Raw genomic sequence first — 15784 nt, 5'->3', positions numbered from 1 at the left:
AAGATAAGGTGGATATTCGATGGGACATGCACTCAAGTGAAGGTCCAGATGGTTAACAAGTGTAAGGTCCTTATCAAATTAAGGAGGCTATATAAGAGAAGGAGATCCCCATGCAGAGGGGATCGGAGAATTCAAGAAAGAGAGAGAGAGAGAGGTGAAAGAATTCTGTAGTCTGTAACCAGAGCAAGAGGTGCACTTATACGTCTCCTCGGACCGATATCCTGTGAACTTAAATGGAATATTCTCACGTTCAGATTAGTGCATGGCATTCAACTAACTGACATTCACTTCGTCCAGCCCTAGTTCTGTAACCCGCTCTCTACAAATTCATTGTTTAGGAACTTTTGGGCCAGAACCACTTACTTTTTGGGCCTGGGCCCCGGCCCCAAAAACCGCCCCTACAACTATAATAATAATAATAATAATAATAATAATACAAGTGAATTTGGCTTTTTGATACAAGATAAAAAAATTTACTCTAATTTAATTTAAGTATATATATGTGTGAAACTCTCTCCTGAAGATTTGAACTCCGATTTTTGCCCCTCACAGACACTTATACTTATAGAATAATCATTTCACGCCAAGGGTGCGCGGTAATGTGCAAGGGCTAATTTAATATATTAAAAACCATGATCTTGGGCATTTTTAAAATAAATATTGTGGTTATTATTCTTTAACTAATATTATTAATCTATATCAAGAATTTTATTGTTCAAATGGTACTTCCCAATATAATTCAATAAATCAATAAATAAAAAGTATAGGCCTGTGATAAAAATTTTAAACAAAATAGTAGCGATACGATAAAAGCTACTAAATAATTCAACGTTATTGAGAATTTACCGCCAACATGGTTAGACACAAACAAATGAGTAACCCCAAAATATTATTGATAATTCAGTGATGGTGTCGTAGCGTGGCGGGGAGGACAATTAATTGAAACTGGGTGTTGATTGTTTAGTTATTCTATTCTATTTTAATTGTCTGGACGGAAACGTGGCGATTTAAACGAGGAGAAATGGAGTGGTGGGGTTGGTGTGTAGTGTGTAGTGTGTAGTGGCCTAGTGGGTAGTGGGCATTGTAGACGTGTTGGTTTTGTTTTGGATAATCTTTGGGGTGTGACCATGTGATCTGATCAAAAGTTCATTCATTGCCACGTAATTTTGTTTTTGGGTTAATTTTGGCGGGCGCTTTTTTGAGGTTGAAGTTGGGAATGTGATGTGAAGTTATTATTGCATCACTTGCGGGATGGGTATGAAGCCCACTGGTGGACTCTCACTGTGGATCAATTGCTAGTTACTGCTTATAAGAAAGCTCTCTCTTTTTTATTTCCATTTTAAGGACATAATTGTCCCAAAACCCAAAACAGTTTATAGAAAACTTCATCCTAATCTATTACGGACCCTCTCTTTTATGGCAAATATGTTAACAAGCACCCAAGCGCTTGTTAAGATTAGACTAATATAAGTCTTATTTAATAAAAAAATTAAATAAATGAGAGAAAATAGTTTTTTTTTTCCCTTTTCCAAATCAAGACGAATAAAGATCATATAACTATTTAAAATAATTAGATATAATAATTACTAATATGTCGTGCCCCATGTGGCTTGAACCAAGGCTATGACAATTCCATGCATTTAGTGCATAGGTAGGTACTATCTAAACTAATGAGTCTGATGATTCTATAAAGTTATTCAAACAAGTCATAAATAACTATTAAATAAATGACAAAAGTAAAAGTATATATGATTGTTTATTTGAGTCGTATAGCAATAGATTGGATGATCTTTTATCCAAATTATTGTCATATGATAGATTACACTTTTTTTTTTTTTTTGAGAAAATGATAGATTACACTTTGAATTAGAATACAAGTAGAGAGCTTTATAAAATGATTAAAACTATAGTTTATCAATTATAAGTGTGACTATGTATGTTATTAATTGGAAAATTAAAATGATAACTTAGTCATGTTCGAAATAACCAATCTCCTAAATGGGAGTGAGAGAAGAGAATTTTGGATTAAACTTTTGCTGCCTTCTTATTGATTGCTTCTACTCTTAAATAGTCTCAAACAGGGTGCCCAACTAGGAAATTCAAATTACAACTTGATAGTTCTGCAGTAAATTCAAATCACGACTAATCCTAACCAACAACTCATCCTAAACAACAAATAACAATCCTAACCAAAAACTTATCCTAATCAAAAACTCATCCTAATCAACAACTTGAAATAGCATTTGAAATAACAATTAGATAGCCATCAACTCCCTATCAGCTCCCTCCTTATCTGATGCATGCTTGTCTCCTCCCTCTTTCTGAATCATAACAATGTAGTATAAAATATTGGTCCTTAGAATAATTTGAGAGAAACTACATAAGAGTTGACAATGAGGAAGGAGGTAATGCTTGTTAAGCTTTTGTTTGATTACACATTCATTTTGCTAAATAAGAGGGGATGTGATAGGCACTCCTTTCCTTTTCTCTTCTCTCCTCTCTTAGGCTGTAACTCATGGAACAATTCTATGAGACCATCCTCTCTCCTAGCATGTGAAACTCACGAATATATAAAAAAACACATATTGTGAGAAAGTGACTTCATGAAACCGCAGCATAATAAGATGAAACTCTCCCCTCCCCAAGCATACCCTTAACTATTTTCTTAAATTTGTACGTTTTATCATATTGAACTCACAAATATATAGAACATCACTGTGCCCAGCTCATTTGTATCTTTCCAATATTATAAGATGTTCAACATTCAGGAAAGGACACAGATCCACAAACTAACGATTTTGTGAAATGTTTCACTAAACTAAAGATAAACTTAGTTACTTTATGCATTGCGTAATTAACAAAATATATCAATGAGAAAATGGTATTCTACAAACAAATTGATTTTATAATAAATTCTGTCTAAACTCTAAAGACACTCTTGCTTCTTGATTTCCACAACTCCTTAAAATTTGGAAAATAAGCCTTGGAGGTTAGAACCATCCCCTCCTCCCAATTGATTCTAGGACCACAACCTATTTCACAACTTTTTGCCACAATTTTGACATGGCAAATTGTGAATAGTTGGATATCACTTACACATAGACCCACTATTTTCTCTTCACCACTCACACTCTGACACATTACAATTATGACAAAGAAGTTGTGTAATAGTTTCTGGTACAATTTTTTTTTCTCCCTCCGGCCATGAAGTACAAGCCTCAAGGTTACGTGGCTTCTGGATCAAATGGGAGTATATGACCAAACCAATATAGTGATAGTCTTCTTGTAACGAAGCCAATATAGTCTCCTTGAAATGTATTTTGCAGCAGAAAAATAAGCTACAGTAATATGATACCAAACCATTAGAGTACCAGTTTCCTATGCAAACTGTAAAACTTACTCCCTTGAAACTCAAACTAAACCAATACGAAGAAGAAAATGCTAAGCAGAAACACATATCAATCAGAATACAAGAAAGTGAAAAGCTCACAAAGCCTACACGGAGAAGCAAAAAAGCCATTCCCATTTAGGAGGATTACACTGAACACACAGTAATGGCTTGAGAATACAAACTTTGTGCATTAGATAACCGGAAATTAAAGCACCAGGTTATTGATCATTTAAGCCCAAAAGGATGGAGGGAGGAAAGCTAACAAAGTTGAATTCAACTTAGATTCATGGTATAATACGAAAAAATCTACTCACCAGCCCATCAATGTTCTTCTAACTCTATCTACAATCTGATTCCTAGCTACCATACTGGATAACTGAAACCTGCAGTTCTCATCCAAAAGAAATCTGTAGACCTCCCATTCATGATCTGATTCTGATGTTGAATATCTTCCTATTTCAGCCTAAAAACCCAAGACAGAAAGTGTTACAAGTATTTCAAGATTTGACTAGGTAATTTACAATATAGAAGCGATTCAAGAATCCCATCAGCACTGCACAAGTTTGTGTGGAAAAGCAAGTACCATAGTTAGGTGCTAGCCAATATCCAATTACCCATGCCACCATGTGGAGTGGAAGGGCATTAGCAATATAAGAAAGCAATGATTCCCAATTTAGCACAATACTTGCTGGAAATGTAATATTCATTTAACCATCTAAGATTGAAGATCCTGGTAGCTGCAATGTGCTGATGAGTTTTTTGAATCACTTAATTTCTAATGCCAAGCATTCATACCAAAAAAATGCAGATCCCAAGTGATTTTAGAGCAAGCGTAACATCATAAAAAACTCGTGGTCTTCCATTTCCAGATAACTCAACTGGATTAGCAACCAGCAGTTCAGTGTCTGGTCCTCGGTTGGCAATGATGACACGCAATGGATGAAGCATTTCTACCTTCAAACGAGAACATAGTGCACTCTGTTTCTCTGGATCCACAATCTTTTTCCCATCCTTCTGCTGAATAAATAGGTCTAAATCATGATAACCCATTGAATTTGGTGAGAATCGACCATAAGCTATCTGAACAAGAAGAAACAACATACAATAAATATCAGAAAACTGCAAACATGTAGTCATTTGTCGGCAAAACTTGACATCCAAACTTACACACGGTGGTTATAGGAAGAGGACTATAAATTCCCTCAACTATTTCAAGTTCTGGAGGTAATCGTAAAGATTGCAAACATGTAATCATTTGTCAGCAAAATTTGACATCCAAACTTACACGGTGGTTATAGGAAGAGGACTATAAATTTATTCAACCATTTCAAGTTTTGGAGGTAATGGTAAAGATTCTACCATAAATACATTTTGAGCCCAAGAAAACAAACCACCCAGTTAACTACTATCTAGTTGACCTCTACCTCTCTCTCAAGCAAAAATAATTCAAAATCAGTGCATTGTCTTTTATTTGTTTGATTATTATTTATTAATGTGAAAATGGTGACCCTAAAAGCAAGTTGGACAGACTGTTGGCTCACAGGAGCAACAGATATTTGGAACAGTTCACTCATGGTTTGCTAACACCACATGACAAAACCATATCAGTAGCTAACCTTGATAGTATAACCAAGGAGATCTAATCATAGTTAAAGACACTGTGACTACAAGGTTGCAGTCTAATAGCTTCAATTACCAAATAGCCAATTAAGGTGGTAGGTAGCTTAATTCTTTCCAATTAAGCTACATGGGAGCCCTAGGCCAATGGCTAATCTATCAACTTTAATTATAGCAAACCAAGTCATGTATTTCTGTATAAAGTAAAACAACATGGGAGGAGGGCCAGCCTAGTTCAGGGATACCTAGGATCCAAACTGAAACATTAGAATATCCCCACAACAGATTTGAGTTAAAATGTAGTCTGTCAAAATAATCTTGGCGAAAGATATAAATCCATACCTGGATATTGCAGTCTTTCAAGGTTCTCATGATGTCATATAGGAGACCCTTGTGATCAGCACAGTGTATTTGAAGTAATGTGTGACCTGGGCTCAATGAATTGTCTACTGTCACACTAGCTTTCTTCAATTTTGACATATCTGGACTAAGAGCTTGAGAGCGGATTTCCTTGTCTGATAATTCATACCCAAATAGCTCCTCAGCTACCTCAGGAGAAGGAGAAGAAATTCCTTGAAGGCATTCATACTCAGGACCTGCCAGCTGAAGTTCACAGCTGATACATGATTCACCCAAAACAGCATGCAATTGTTCTAGTGTCTCATCTTGCCTCTTCTTTGTGTGTAGAAGCTCCCTGAATTGAAATAGTAGATGGAGTGAAAAAAACCATCAAGTTTCACATTGAGTGATTGTTAAATTTGAACAACAACAACAAATAACAATAATAATAAGCTCTAATCAGTCAGAATGAGGACAACAATTTTGTCCCATCAATTCTGGTCAGTTCCCTGATTTCTGACACATATGGTCTATTTTATTTCCAGATTCCCAGGAAAAATAATGACTTGGTGAGCAAAAGTGGAAAGAAAAGTTTAAAAACTGAAAATGGAGAAAGAGGAAAAAAGTGGAGGATAGGTTAAAAAAAAAAAATACTGTACCATTGACATTAGGGAGCTTAGATCTAAATCCTAGATGTCAAAAGACAAAAAAGATAATACAACTTTATTAAAATATATTTGGATGCTAATTTGGGAACCACAAATAAAAATGGGAATCAGCGAAGTGAGCATCCAATCCAATGGTGAGAAAATGACAGACCACATCACATCGATTTCCTTTAGGCCAAAAGTGAACAATTTTATTAAATGGCCCAGAGGGAGGAAATTCTAGACATGATGTTCATTATGTGACAGAAGTCTGCTAATGCAGTCGATGACTTTAATAACTCCTCATAATCAAATCAAATGCATATCAAGAGTAAATTCCACCTTGTATCTCCATCACCATCATCATCATCATAATAATAATTATAACAACAAACCCCAAAACAAAACCTCACATGTTATCTGTTATGAAGAATAGGTCAAGAACTCTGCCATCCGGGGTCGTCATCACTTTTACCCTCTGAATTGTAAGCTCAAGCTCACAGAGAACCTGTGTAACATCTAAAATATGTGTGTATATATATATATATATATATACAGCTGCATTAGAACCACACTGACACACAAGTAAAACAACCAAAGGACACTAGAAGAATTAAAGAGAATTGCCATTACCATGAAGTAATCCTTTTCGATGAAGGCTAAAAAACTTCAATAGGTAAACCTGAGAAGACGTGGAGTGCATCGAAGATTGGTCCAAGTAAAATGACACTATACACGATGGGCATACAGATACAAGACGGTTTTTCAAATTCGACCATCTCAAGATGAGCGAACTGGATTGAGGAACTACCCATAATACTATGTAGCACCATATCCCATCAGTAGAAACATCTACAACCAAAAATGGCCCCAAAGAGAACAAATCTAGTGCATCAGCATACACATAAGTTTAATAATAAATAAAACAATCCTCAAAAACCCCACAATAAAGTGTTAACATATCAAATTTCCCCCCCCAAAAAAAAAAAGACTCAATTATCACAATCGTTTGAAAGACCATTCTAGCCACACATTACAAAAGCAAAACTTAAAGTTCCATTTGATTCCTCATTAATCTTAAATAAAGTACTAAAAAAGAATATTCCCTACAGCCACCTCAAACAAAACATCTACCAGAATTTTTTAAGTAATTAGCATTTCTTCTCCTACGATATCGTATTCGACAGGTACAATAAATCCAGTTTTATTGAATTCGATACATATTTCAAGGCTAGGAGACTTAATCAGCTGAGCTAACTAGATATATCACATTTGAGAACAAAAGACTTTATCAGTTGAACTGATTGAATTAAGCTACATAGACAAGAGACTTTTCTAGTATGCTAATAGGAATACACGAAAATAATAGAACAATTAATAAAAGAAAAGTCCGAAAAATCATAAATGCGATTAGAACAATTCTAAAAATTAGCTTTGGATATCATATCTAACAGGAAAAATACATCACAGAAAGCAAAAACAAATATTGCAAAAAAAACAAAAATTGTAAAAATTGAGCTAGGAAGAAGGTATGATTTGCTTTGTTTAAAGGTACGTAGCTATGTACATACCTCCTTTAGTGATGTATAGGCCGAAATCGAGGATAATTCTGCAAATATCGCATCCGAGGCCGGTTTTATCGGGGCAATTGACTGTGACACAGCAAGGCTCGCCTGGGTTTCTACCTTTCTGGATCACAACGACGTCGTCGTTCGTTACTCCCATACCGGCAACCGCCTAAAAATGTTACAGCGGTACTGCAGAGGAAGTCAAAGGCTGCAGTAGTAGGTTTCAGAGGTCCGGTACCAGGTGGATATATTTTAAGGATTGGTGAGTGAGGCGTGGAGGTGATTAAAGGTTCTACTTTAATCTAGAGAGAGAGAGAGAGAGAGAGAAAGAAGTCTATATGTTGGTTTTGATAGGGAATTCCACGTCAGCGTTCAAGGTCTCGACGGAGTGGTGGTGGCCCTGAATGCTAATGATTGTTAAACAAAGGAGACTCTTCTTGCAGCCGGGTGGACACGTACAACTACAAAGCCTACCTTGCTGTCGTTTTTCTCGTGAAACTTGCGATTGTCACGTATAGCTGGAAAAGAGTAAAAAATACATGAAGCAATTTTGCCAAGGAAAGAAATAATAATATAATAAAAGCGTGAAGGAACTTTTTAGAAACCGTATGATGTTTTTATATGGTCATTATGGAAAGGAAATGTGCAAGGTGCAGTGTCCATGAAAGCCTGATGCTTATACTATATATGAAATCCCGTGGTAAAGTTGCCGGGTAGTAATCCGATAGTTCGAGATCATTCTTTTTTTAGGTAAATTTGCAACTTTATCTTCGAAAATTAAGGGTGAAGTCACCATTGTTACACCCATGTCAATTTCCCAACTAATGCGGCTAATAGCTCAGCCCAATTATCCCACTTTTAAAATTATATATTTAACTTTTTAAAAACTCTTTTTTTTTTTTTTTTTCCTAAATATAAGTATGTTTTAACCGAAACCAACTAGCAACTTAGGTCCAATAATCATGTACACTAAAATTGTTAAGATTTAAAGATATGTCAAATAATTGTCCCGTATTTACTATTTACATTTTAACGGATCCAATATACAAAAATACTAAATCCAACACTTGCTTGCTTTAACCAGGGACGGAGCCACATAGTGGCTTGGGGGGGCCGTGGCCCCTGCAAAAAAAAAAAAAAAAAAAAATTCCCATTAGACTATGAAGAAAAAATAAATGGGCCCCCCAACATTAGACAGCCGGCCCCCCTACCCATTTCTCACCCATTCTCCCAGCCCTCAATCAAAAATTAGGAACACCCTCAAATTAAAAAAAAAAAAAAAAAAAAAAAAATGTTCTACTTTCAAGCAAAAAAAAAAAAAAAAAATTGTAACAGAGCCAAGCCCACGGCGAGCCCAATAGATTACAAAGGTAGCTCGCTCACGGCAAGCCCACGGATTCTCAACCAAAAAAAAAAAAAAATCAATACAGAGAATCAGAAATGAAACCCATCATGTCGCTGGTAGAGAAATCAAACCCATCACATCGCTGGTAGAGAAATCAAACCCCAATACTGTCTATACAGAGCAAAAGCAAAACAAACTCCAGCAAACCAAACACAGAGGTGTTTATCTAAAAAAAAAAAAAAAAATCCCCAATACACAAACCAAAACCAAACCCCAGCAAACCAAACCCAGTAACCCATGGTCATGTCGCCGCAGCTCGCTCATCGTCGTCGTCATCGCTCGCCCCTCATCGCAGATCGCAAATCGCAGATCGCTCTGCCTCTGCTCCGGTGCTCGGTACTCCCTCCAGCCCTCCCTCAAGGTATTTCTCTATTTTTCTCTCTGACTCTCTCTCAGTCTCTCTCTCTTTATCTCACTGAACTGAAAAAATGAAATGAAAATTTCGCAGATCGTAGATCGGTCATTGCAGATCGCAGATCACTCTGCCTCTGCTCTGGTGCAGCGGTGCTCGTTGCTCCCTCCGGCAATTCGGCCCTCCCTCAAGGTTTTTCTCTCTGACTCTCTCTCAGCCTCTCTCTCTTTATCTCATTGAATGAAAAAATGAAATGAAATTTATGAACGAGTCTCTCTCTTTATTCTTTAATAGCCTATCTGATCTCAGTAAGTCTCTCTCTCTTTTGGACTGTGAGTCTCTTATTGGCTTGCTTTTGCTTTTTTTCTGTTTTTGTCTTTTTAAATTTGGCTTTATCTTATCCCTTTTTGTTGGTCAGTGTGTTGGTGTTGGTGAAATATTGATTGTCATTTAGTGTAACGTGTGTTGTGATTTGTGATTGGCATTGCGAAATTTTCTGATTGCAGTTGGCTATTGTGATTGGAGCGCATGTTGTTCTTGTCTATTGTCTGTTGAGTGGGGTGGGGAGGGGGTAGATGGGCTCATGGGGCCGGGTAAACAATAATTAAAGCAATGTAATGTGCTGCACATTACATTGCTTTAATTATTGTGCTACATATGGAATGTATAATGTTCGGCTCTTTTAATGTAATATGTACAAGGGGCTAAACAATATAACAAATTAAAGCAATATAATTAATGACAAATAAATTAAAGCAATATAGTTTATTGTTACGCTAAACAACAATAATTAAAGCTATATAATTAAATTAACCAATACATTATAAAAAACAAATTAATTAAATTATTTTTGTTTTTGTTTGAGGGGTTATTATTAATTAAAGTTGTATTAAAAATGGGTTGACTGTTTAAATCATAGTGGAAATTTTGTTTTTTTCTTGAGTATGAATAATATTCATATAACTAAGTAAAAATTTCTAATTGAAATTTTATTTTTTAAAATTTTTTTCAGATTAATTTTTGAGTCATATTCTTAAAGCTAAAAGAATTATGAGCAAACGAAAAACAATTGATGCATTCTTTAAGAAAAAAGATGTTAGCAATTCAGAAATTAGGACACCTGTGGCTGTAGAAACAAATGTTAATACTTTAATGTCTGATGAACATCCCTCCAAATGTCCAAAACTTTAATTTGAAAAGATAGATCATGATCCAGGATCACGTAAACAAATATGTGAATTTTCTATCAACAAACAAGATGAAATCCGACGAACTTATCTCATAGAAGGTCCATATCAACCTAAAAATATAGATTATCTATACAATGATGATACTCATCGTTGTCGATTTCAACCTTCATGGTTTGATTCACATAAGGATTGGTTGGAATACTCACCTTCAATGGATGCAATATATTGTCGACCTTGCTACCTTTTTAGTAAGAAACCAATAGGTCGTCCCGAATCAAATGCATTCATTTCAACACAAACCACATAAATACTGTCTTGTGTATGTAATTTTTTTCTTTTGGCGTTTTGTTTTCTTTATTTTTTTGTTTCTCACAGATTTGGAATTTCGGTTGAATTCCCAACATGTTCAAGTATATAATGATATATGAAAGTTGATAATTTTGTATTCAATAAACTTAAGAATTATATTTAGTATATTTCTGTTACAACCCGGCCTCCCCAAGTATTTATTCCTGACTATACCCCTGGCTTTAACCCACTCCAAAAAAAAAAAAAAAAAACACAAACACAAAATAATCCACCATTAATTTAAATGTGTAAATTAAAAATGCGTATGAAATTCCTAATATCTAAGCCCACCCCATTGCTCAAACTAGCACACCATGGAAAACCCCAAGCCTTTGTAACAAAAAATGTACCACTTCGCCCAACATGTGGGCATTAATTTGATACACTGTCAGTTTGGATATTGGACAATTTAACTTACATATCAAATGCTCAAATGTATACAACTTAAGTAAAACAACAAATTGTATATTTGCCCTCCTGCTTGGAAGGAATCTCACTCGATAAAAGAAAAGAGATTAAAATTCAATACACATCCAAATCATTCTGTTTAAAGGCCATTGAATGTTTACAACCTCACTTCAAATAAAACAATAGGAACTCACAAAATATACAAGAAACACCACCATTCAAAACACAATTTCCAGGGAAATAAAATCTAGACTTCAGATGAGTATAACATAATGGAAAGACGCTCAGAGCTAGTTCTCTGCTTGCTTACTAAGAGAATCATAAACCAAACTAAAAAGCAGAATTACACATTCAATATACTAGCTTAAGCTCCAAATTTTCCAAATTCAAATTATTTAATCAGAGAATTAATCTACTTTCCAAGCTGCAGAGATACTAACAGGAAAAATCCACAGCTACAACACAAACAGAATTAAAAAACAGCAAATTCCATTACTTGAATATGAGAGTGCCAGATTACAGAAATACAACCTAAAAAACAACGAACGAAATCCAGATCTAGAGGCAAGATCTAAAACAACCACCACAACTAACTAAGTACACAAATCTAATCATAGTCTCAAGATTCTTAACCGCCGAACCCATAGAGGGTCCTTCCTTGCCTCTTCAAGGCGTAGACGACATCCATAGCCGTCACGGTCTTCCTTCTTGCGTGCTCAGTGTAGGTCACGGCGTCACGGATCACATTCTCCAAGAAGATCTTGAGGACGCCACGTGTCTCCTCGTAGATCAGACCGCTGATACGCTTCACTCCACCTCTGCGAGCCAAACGACGAATCGCGGGCTTCGTGATTCCCTGGATGTTATCGCGAAGAACCTTACGGTGTCGTTTCGCTCCTCCCTTGCCCAAACCCTTGCCTCCCTTTCCACGCCCAGACATTTTTTTGAGAAATTGAAAGAAGAAAAAGAGCTTTCTGGGATTTGAGATTTGAAATTGGAATCGGTTTTGATTTTTGATGCGAAAATAGAGTGATTTGCGTGGGTATTTATAGAGTGGGGGTGTTTTGGATTTGGGGTTTGAAGTTTGGGCGGGGATTAATGAGAGTCGTTGGATTTCGGGGCTTTATAGATGGCTGAGAGACTCGATCCGCGTGACTTGGTGAAGGTCGATGTGAGCCGTTGATAAGATGGAAATGGACGGTGAGGATAGTCGTGAGTGTGGTGATTACGGATTGTGCTTTTTTTTAAAAAAAAATTTGTGAAATGTGTTTGTGTTTCTTTTCGCGGGTTTGAGGAGGAGCCAATGTGCAGTGAAATTTTTCGATTTGAGTATTTTGCAAATTTGGGTGGGTGAGGAGGAGGGCGCGGCAGTCGGCACCTACTTACTCTATATTTTGGCTGAAATTGTAAAACCACATCCAAAAGTTGTTTACAATAAGTACATTTTTTCAATTTTTATATAAATAAATCCTAAAATGAAATATTATGATTATGGTTATTACATAAAAACTTTGTCTGCATTTGTGAATAAAAATTAACAAGAGTGGTAATATCTTCACTATATATTAAGAAGATTTAAAAAGTTTTAGTTATAACTTCAAAAAAAGTCAAAAATATTCATAATCTAATTAAATAATTTTTATTCTTAAAAAATAAAAAATAAGGTTAAAAATGCAGTTCGACAAAATTCAAAAACAAGAAAAAAAAAACTATTAGATAAAATTTTTTCCTAAAAATAAACATACTCTCTATCTAAACATATCTAAAAAAACATATCTCACATATGTTTAATACAATATTTTTTTACTAAAAACTAGTACACACTAAACCCAATAATTTATTCCATTTCAAATCCTAAATTTTAGTTTTATAAAAATATTTTCTTGTATAACCTCTCTAACAATAAATAAATTTAAATTAAAAAATTATATTAAACTCAAAATAAAAAAGAGCCTCATTGTACGAAGCGTGTGTGATGAGGCTAGTTTTTATTATTGGGAATCAAATATATTGTAATAAATAACTAAATATTTTCATAAGTTTAGTTATGAGTTGTAAGTTGTAACATTATAATAAACCTTAAGATTTATTTTAAGAAATATCTTACTCATACAACTATATTTTCTTAAAAATAATAGTTTTTGAATTGAGATAGAAATGGGTTATTTTTTATGATTTTTTTTAATTTTTCAAATGTATACTAGCCTTTGAGAATGTGTTCACGTGCATGCTCAGAAATTCTTCTATTTTTTGGGATAAAGGTTAATAATTTGCATCTATTATAATTTAGAATTTTTTTTAATTTTTCAAACAAATAAAAATGATAAACTTTAAAGATAAGTAGTAAGTGTAAACGTGAAGGGAAAAAAAATCCTAAATTTTAGGTATTTTTTTTAATTCAAAATTAAATTTGTTATTTAACATTTATGACTCTATTTTTAAATGAAGTCACTTTTCATTAATGAGGGCATTTTTAAACAAAAAAAAAAAAAAAAATCAAGTTGAATGAGGGGAATTCTCTTATATATAGTATAGATAGATGAAAATTTTGTTTATTTGAAAATCTATTAGTTTTAGATATTATTACACCTACTAAGAAATAGTTATCACAATAATTTTAGAGAGAAACTAGCCTTTGAGCACGCATGTGAGGCTCATCTTTTTTTTGGAAAAAAAATTAATAATTTGCATCAATTATAATTTGGGATTACTACATTTTTCAATCACAAAAAAACCTAAGAGTGTGATGAGTATTATGCGTTTGCAGGTGAAATACTTTTTCATCACACCTCTAGGTTTTTTTGTGATTAAATAATGTAGCAATTTCAAATTATAATAGATATAAATTATTAATTTTTTCCAAAGAAATAGAAAAGCCACTAAGCACATGCGTGAGGGCGTGCTCAGAGGCTAGTTTATAATCTTAAAAGATAGTCACTTAATTCAAAAATCCATAAAAATAACCAAAATAAATAAATTATTAAATTTTTTTAAAACACCTTGAATATGGAAAGGTTAGTAGCTTTTGAATACATTTGAGTGGATATTAAAAAAACCGTTTAATTTTTTTATATATATATAAAAAATAATAAAAAAAAACCTCGTAGATAAACACAAAAATTATAATTATTCAAAAATACCCTCATTAATGAAAGGTATGGGTCATAAATGTCAAATAACAAATTTCATTTTAAATTAAAAAAAAGAATTCCTAAAATTTAGGATTTTTTTTTTTTTTCTCGTCACATTCATCTTTTCTATTCCCTAAAATTTAGCATCTTTATCAAGACTATCGCGCGTGCTCAGAGGCTCTTCTAGAGGTTCTTCTATTTTTTGGGTAAAGATTAATAATTTGCATTTATTATAATTTGAGATTTTTACTTTTTCCAATCACCAAAAAATAAAAAATAAAAAAAACCTAAGGGTGTAATGAATTTTTTTTTTTTTTAATTTCGAAAAAAAAGGACAGAAGGAACAAATACATAGTGATGAAGTAATAAATAAATAAATAAATACGTGGGGTGAGTTTTGTAGATTAAAGGAGTTTTAAAACTAACGAAAGAGTAATCCTATTTTGTAGGAAGTTAGTGAGTAGAAGTAGGAATTTAAATCAACGTAAAAGTAGGAGTTTATTAGAAGTAGGAAGGCGTTTCAATGTAGAAGTAGGAATTTATTATTCTTGTCAATTTACTATTTTAACCCCATTTTTAAGTTTTAGGTAGTGGTATTTTTTACAGTAAAAAAAGCAATAATTGACTTTCTTTTTCCAATTTATTATTTTAACCCCATTTTTAAGTTGTTGGTTAATTAATCTAGGGGTATTTTTGACATGAAAAATAACAATAACTAACTTTCTGAATCCTCTTAATATATACAGATTTATTTGTTTCTTTTTTCTTTTCTTTTTTACATAATTTCAGTTTCATTAATCCCTGATCTCAGGTTTTCCTCTCTTTTAAATTTTTGAACCCACATTACAATTACTAAATTCTAAACTAACTTAAAATTTTCTCTTCTATCTCCAACTCTTTGATCTATGTACTCCTTAATCCTTATCATTTTCCTTAAAATTAGGCACTTAACCAAACAGTTTGGAATTTGGATAACTACCTCCAAATTCACCTCTTTATCTATAAGCACGTGATAGGCTAAAATATAACAAAATTGCTACTTGCAGAGTAATCAAAACTACACATTTACATTGATTTTGGTTTAGTTTTGTTTGCAGGCTAACTTGGTTGCTTAGTGGATTGCTAACAATTGATTTTCAGGATTGCTGTGTTTTTTTTATCTCGACATGGTATGTGTCTAAGTTTTTGTGATAATCTTGGTCCTTAGAGATAGTTGAATGTATTTTCATATTCACATAATAATCACATGCTTGATATTCTATAGGTTTCCTCAAATCTTAGGCTGTGTTTGTTTTGAGTGAAAATCACTTCCGGAAATGCTTTTCCGTAAATGTGGGTGTTTGGTTGCGCATGGAAAATAAATTTTCCGGAAATGGTTTTCAGTTAAC

At 33.8% G+C, this 15784-nt stretch overlaps 2 protein-coding genes across 4 annotated transcripts; both read right to left on the bottom strand.

The window, feature by feature from the left end:
* Positions 1-2040: 2040 nt before the first annotated feature.
* LOC115987539 (ACT domain-containing protein ACR9-like) lies at positions 2041-8092 on the bottom strand. Of its 3 annotated transcripts, none has more exons than XM_031111134.1 (7): positions 7566-8081; positions 6628-6846; positions 6408-6513; positions 5351-5702; positions 4187-4471; positions 3706-3854; positions 2041-2321 (listed from the first exon to the last, which is right to left on the bottom strand). In XM_031111134.1, coding segments are annotated over exons 1-7 (1266 nt in total). In that variant the 5' UTR covers positions 7720-8081; the 3' UTR covers positions 2041-2320. The 3 variants fall into 3 exon arrangements, with proteins under 3 accessions (XP_030966994.1, XP_030966975.1, XP_030966983.1); XM_031111115.1 differs by lacking the exon at positions 2041-2321 and adding an exon at positions 2826-3338 and having other exon boundaries at positions 7566-8092; XM_031111123.1 differs by lacking the exon at positions 2041-2321 and having other exon boundaries at positions 3479-3854; positions 7566-8079.
* A 3549-nt stretch (positions 8093-11641) lies between these two features.
* LOC115987528 (histone H4) lies at positions 11642-12325 on the bottom strand. Its single transcript, XM_031111107.1, has one exon. It carries the CDS (start codon positions 12203-12205, stop codon positions 11894-11896), a length of 312 nt encoding a protein of 103 aa, XP_030966967.1. The 5' UTR covers positions 12206-12325; the 3' UTR covers positions 11642-11893.
* Between the last annotated feature and the right edge of the window lie 3459 nt (positions 12326-15784).

The sequence above is a fragment of the Quercus lobata genome, chromosome 1 (assembly GCF_001633185.2).
Source record: "Quercus lobata isolate SW786 chromosome 1, ValleyOak3.0 Primary Assembly, whole genome shotgun sequence".
In the NCBI taxonomy this organism is placed as follows: domain Eukaryota; kingdom Viridiplantae; phylum Streptophyta; class Magnoliopsida; order Fagales; family Fagaceae; genus Quercus; species Quercus lobata.
This window is presented reverse-complemented; position numbering and strand designations above follow the sequence as displayed.

Bases quoted from the DNA above. Each gene is read 5' to 3' on its own strand.
- LOC115987539 (XM_031111115.1), bottom strand. From the start codon at position 7,719: ATGGGAGTAACGAACGACGACGTCGTTGTGATCCAGAAAGGTAGAAAC. The intron at 6,514-6,627 runs GTAATGGCAATT...CACATATTTTAG, and splicing joins TCGAAAAGGATTACTTCATG to ATGTTACACAGGTTCTCTGT. The intron at 5,703-6,407 runs GTGAGGTTTTGT...ATTTCAATTCAG, and splicing joins TTCTTCATAACAGATAACAT to GGAGCTTCTACACACAAAGA.
- LOC115987528 (XM_031111107.1), bottom strand. From the start codon at position 12,205: ATGTCTGGGCGTGGAAAGGGAGGCAAGGGTTTGGGCAAGGGAGGAGCG.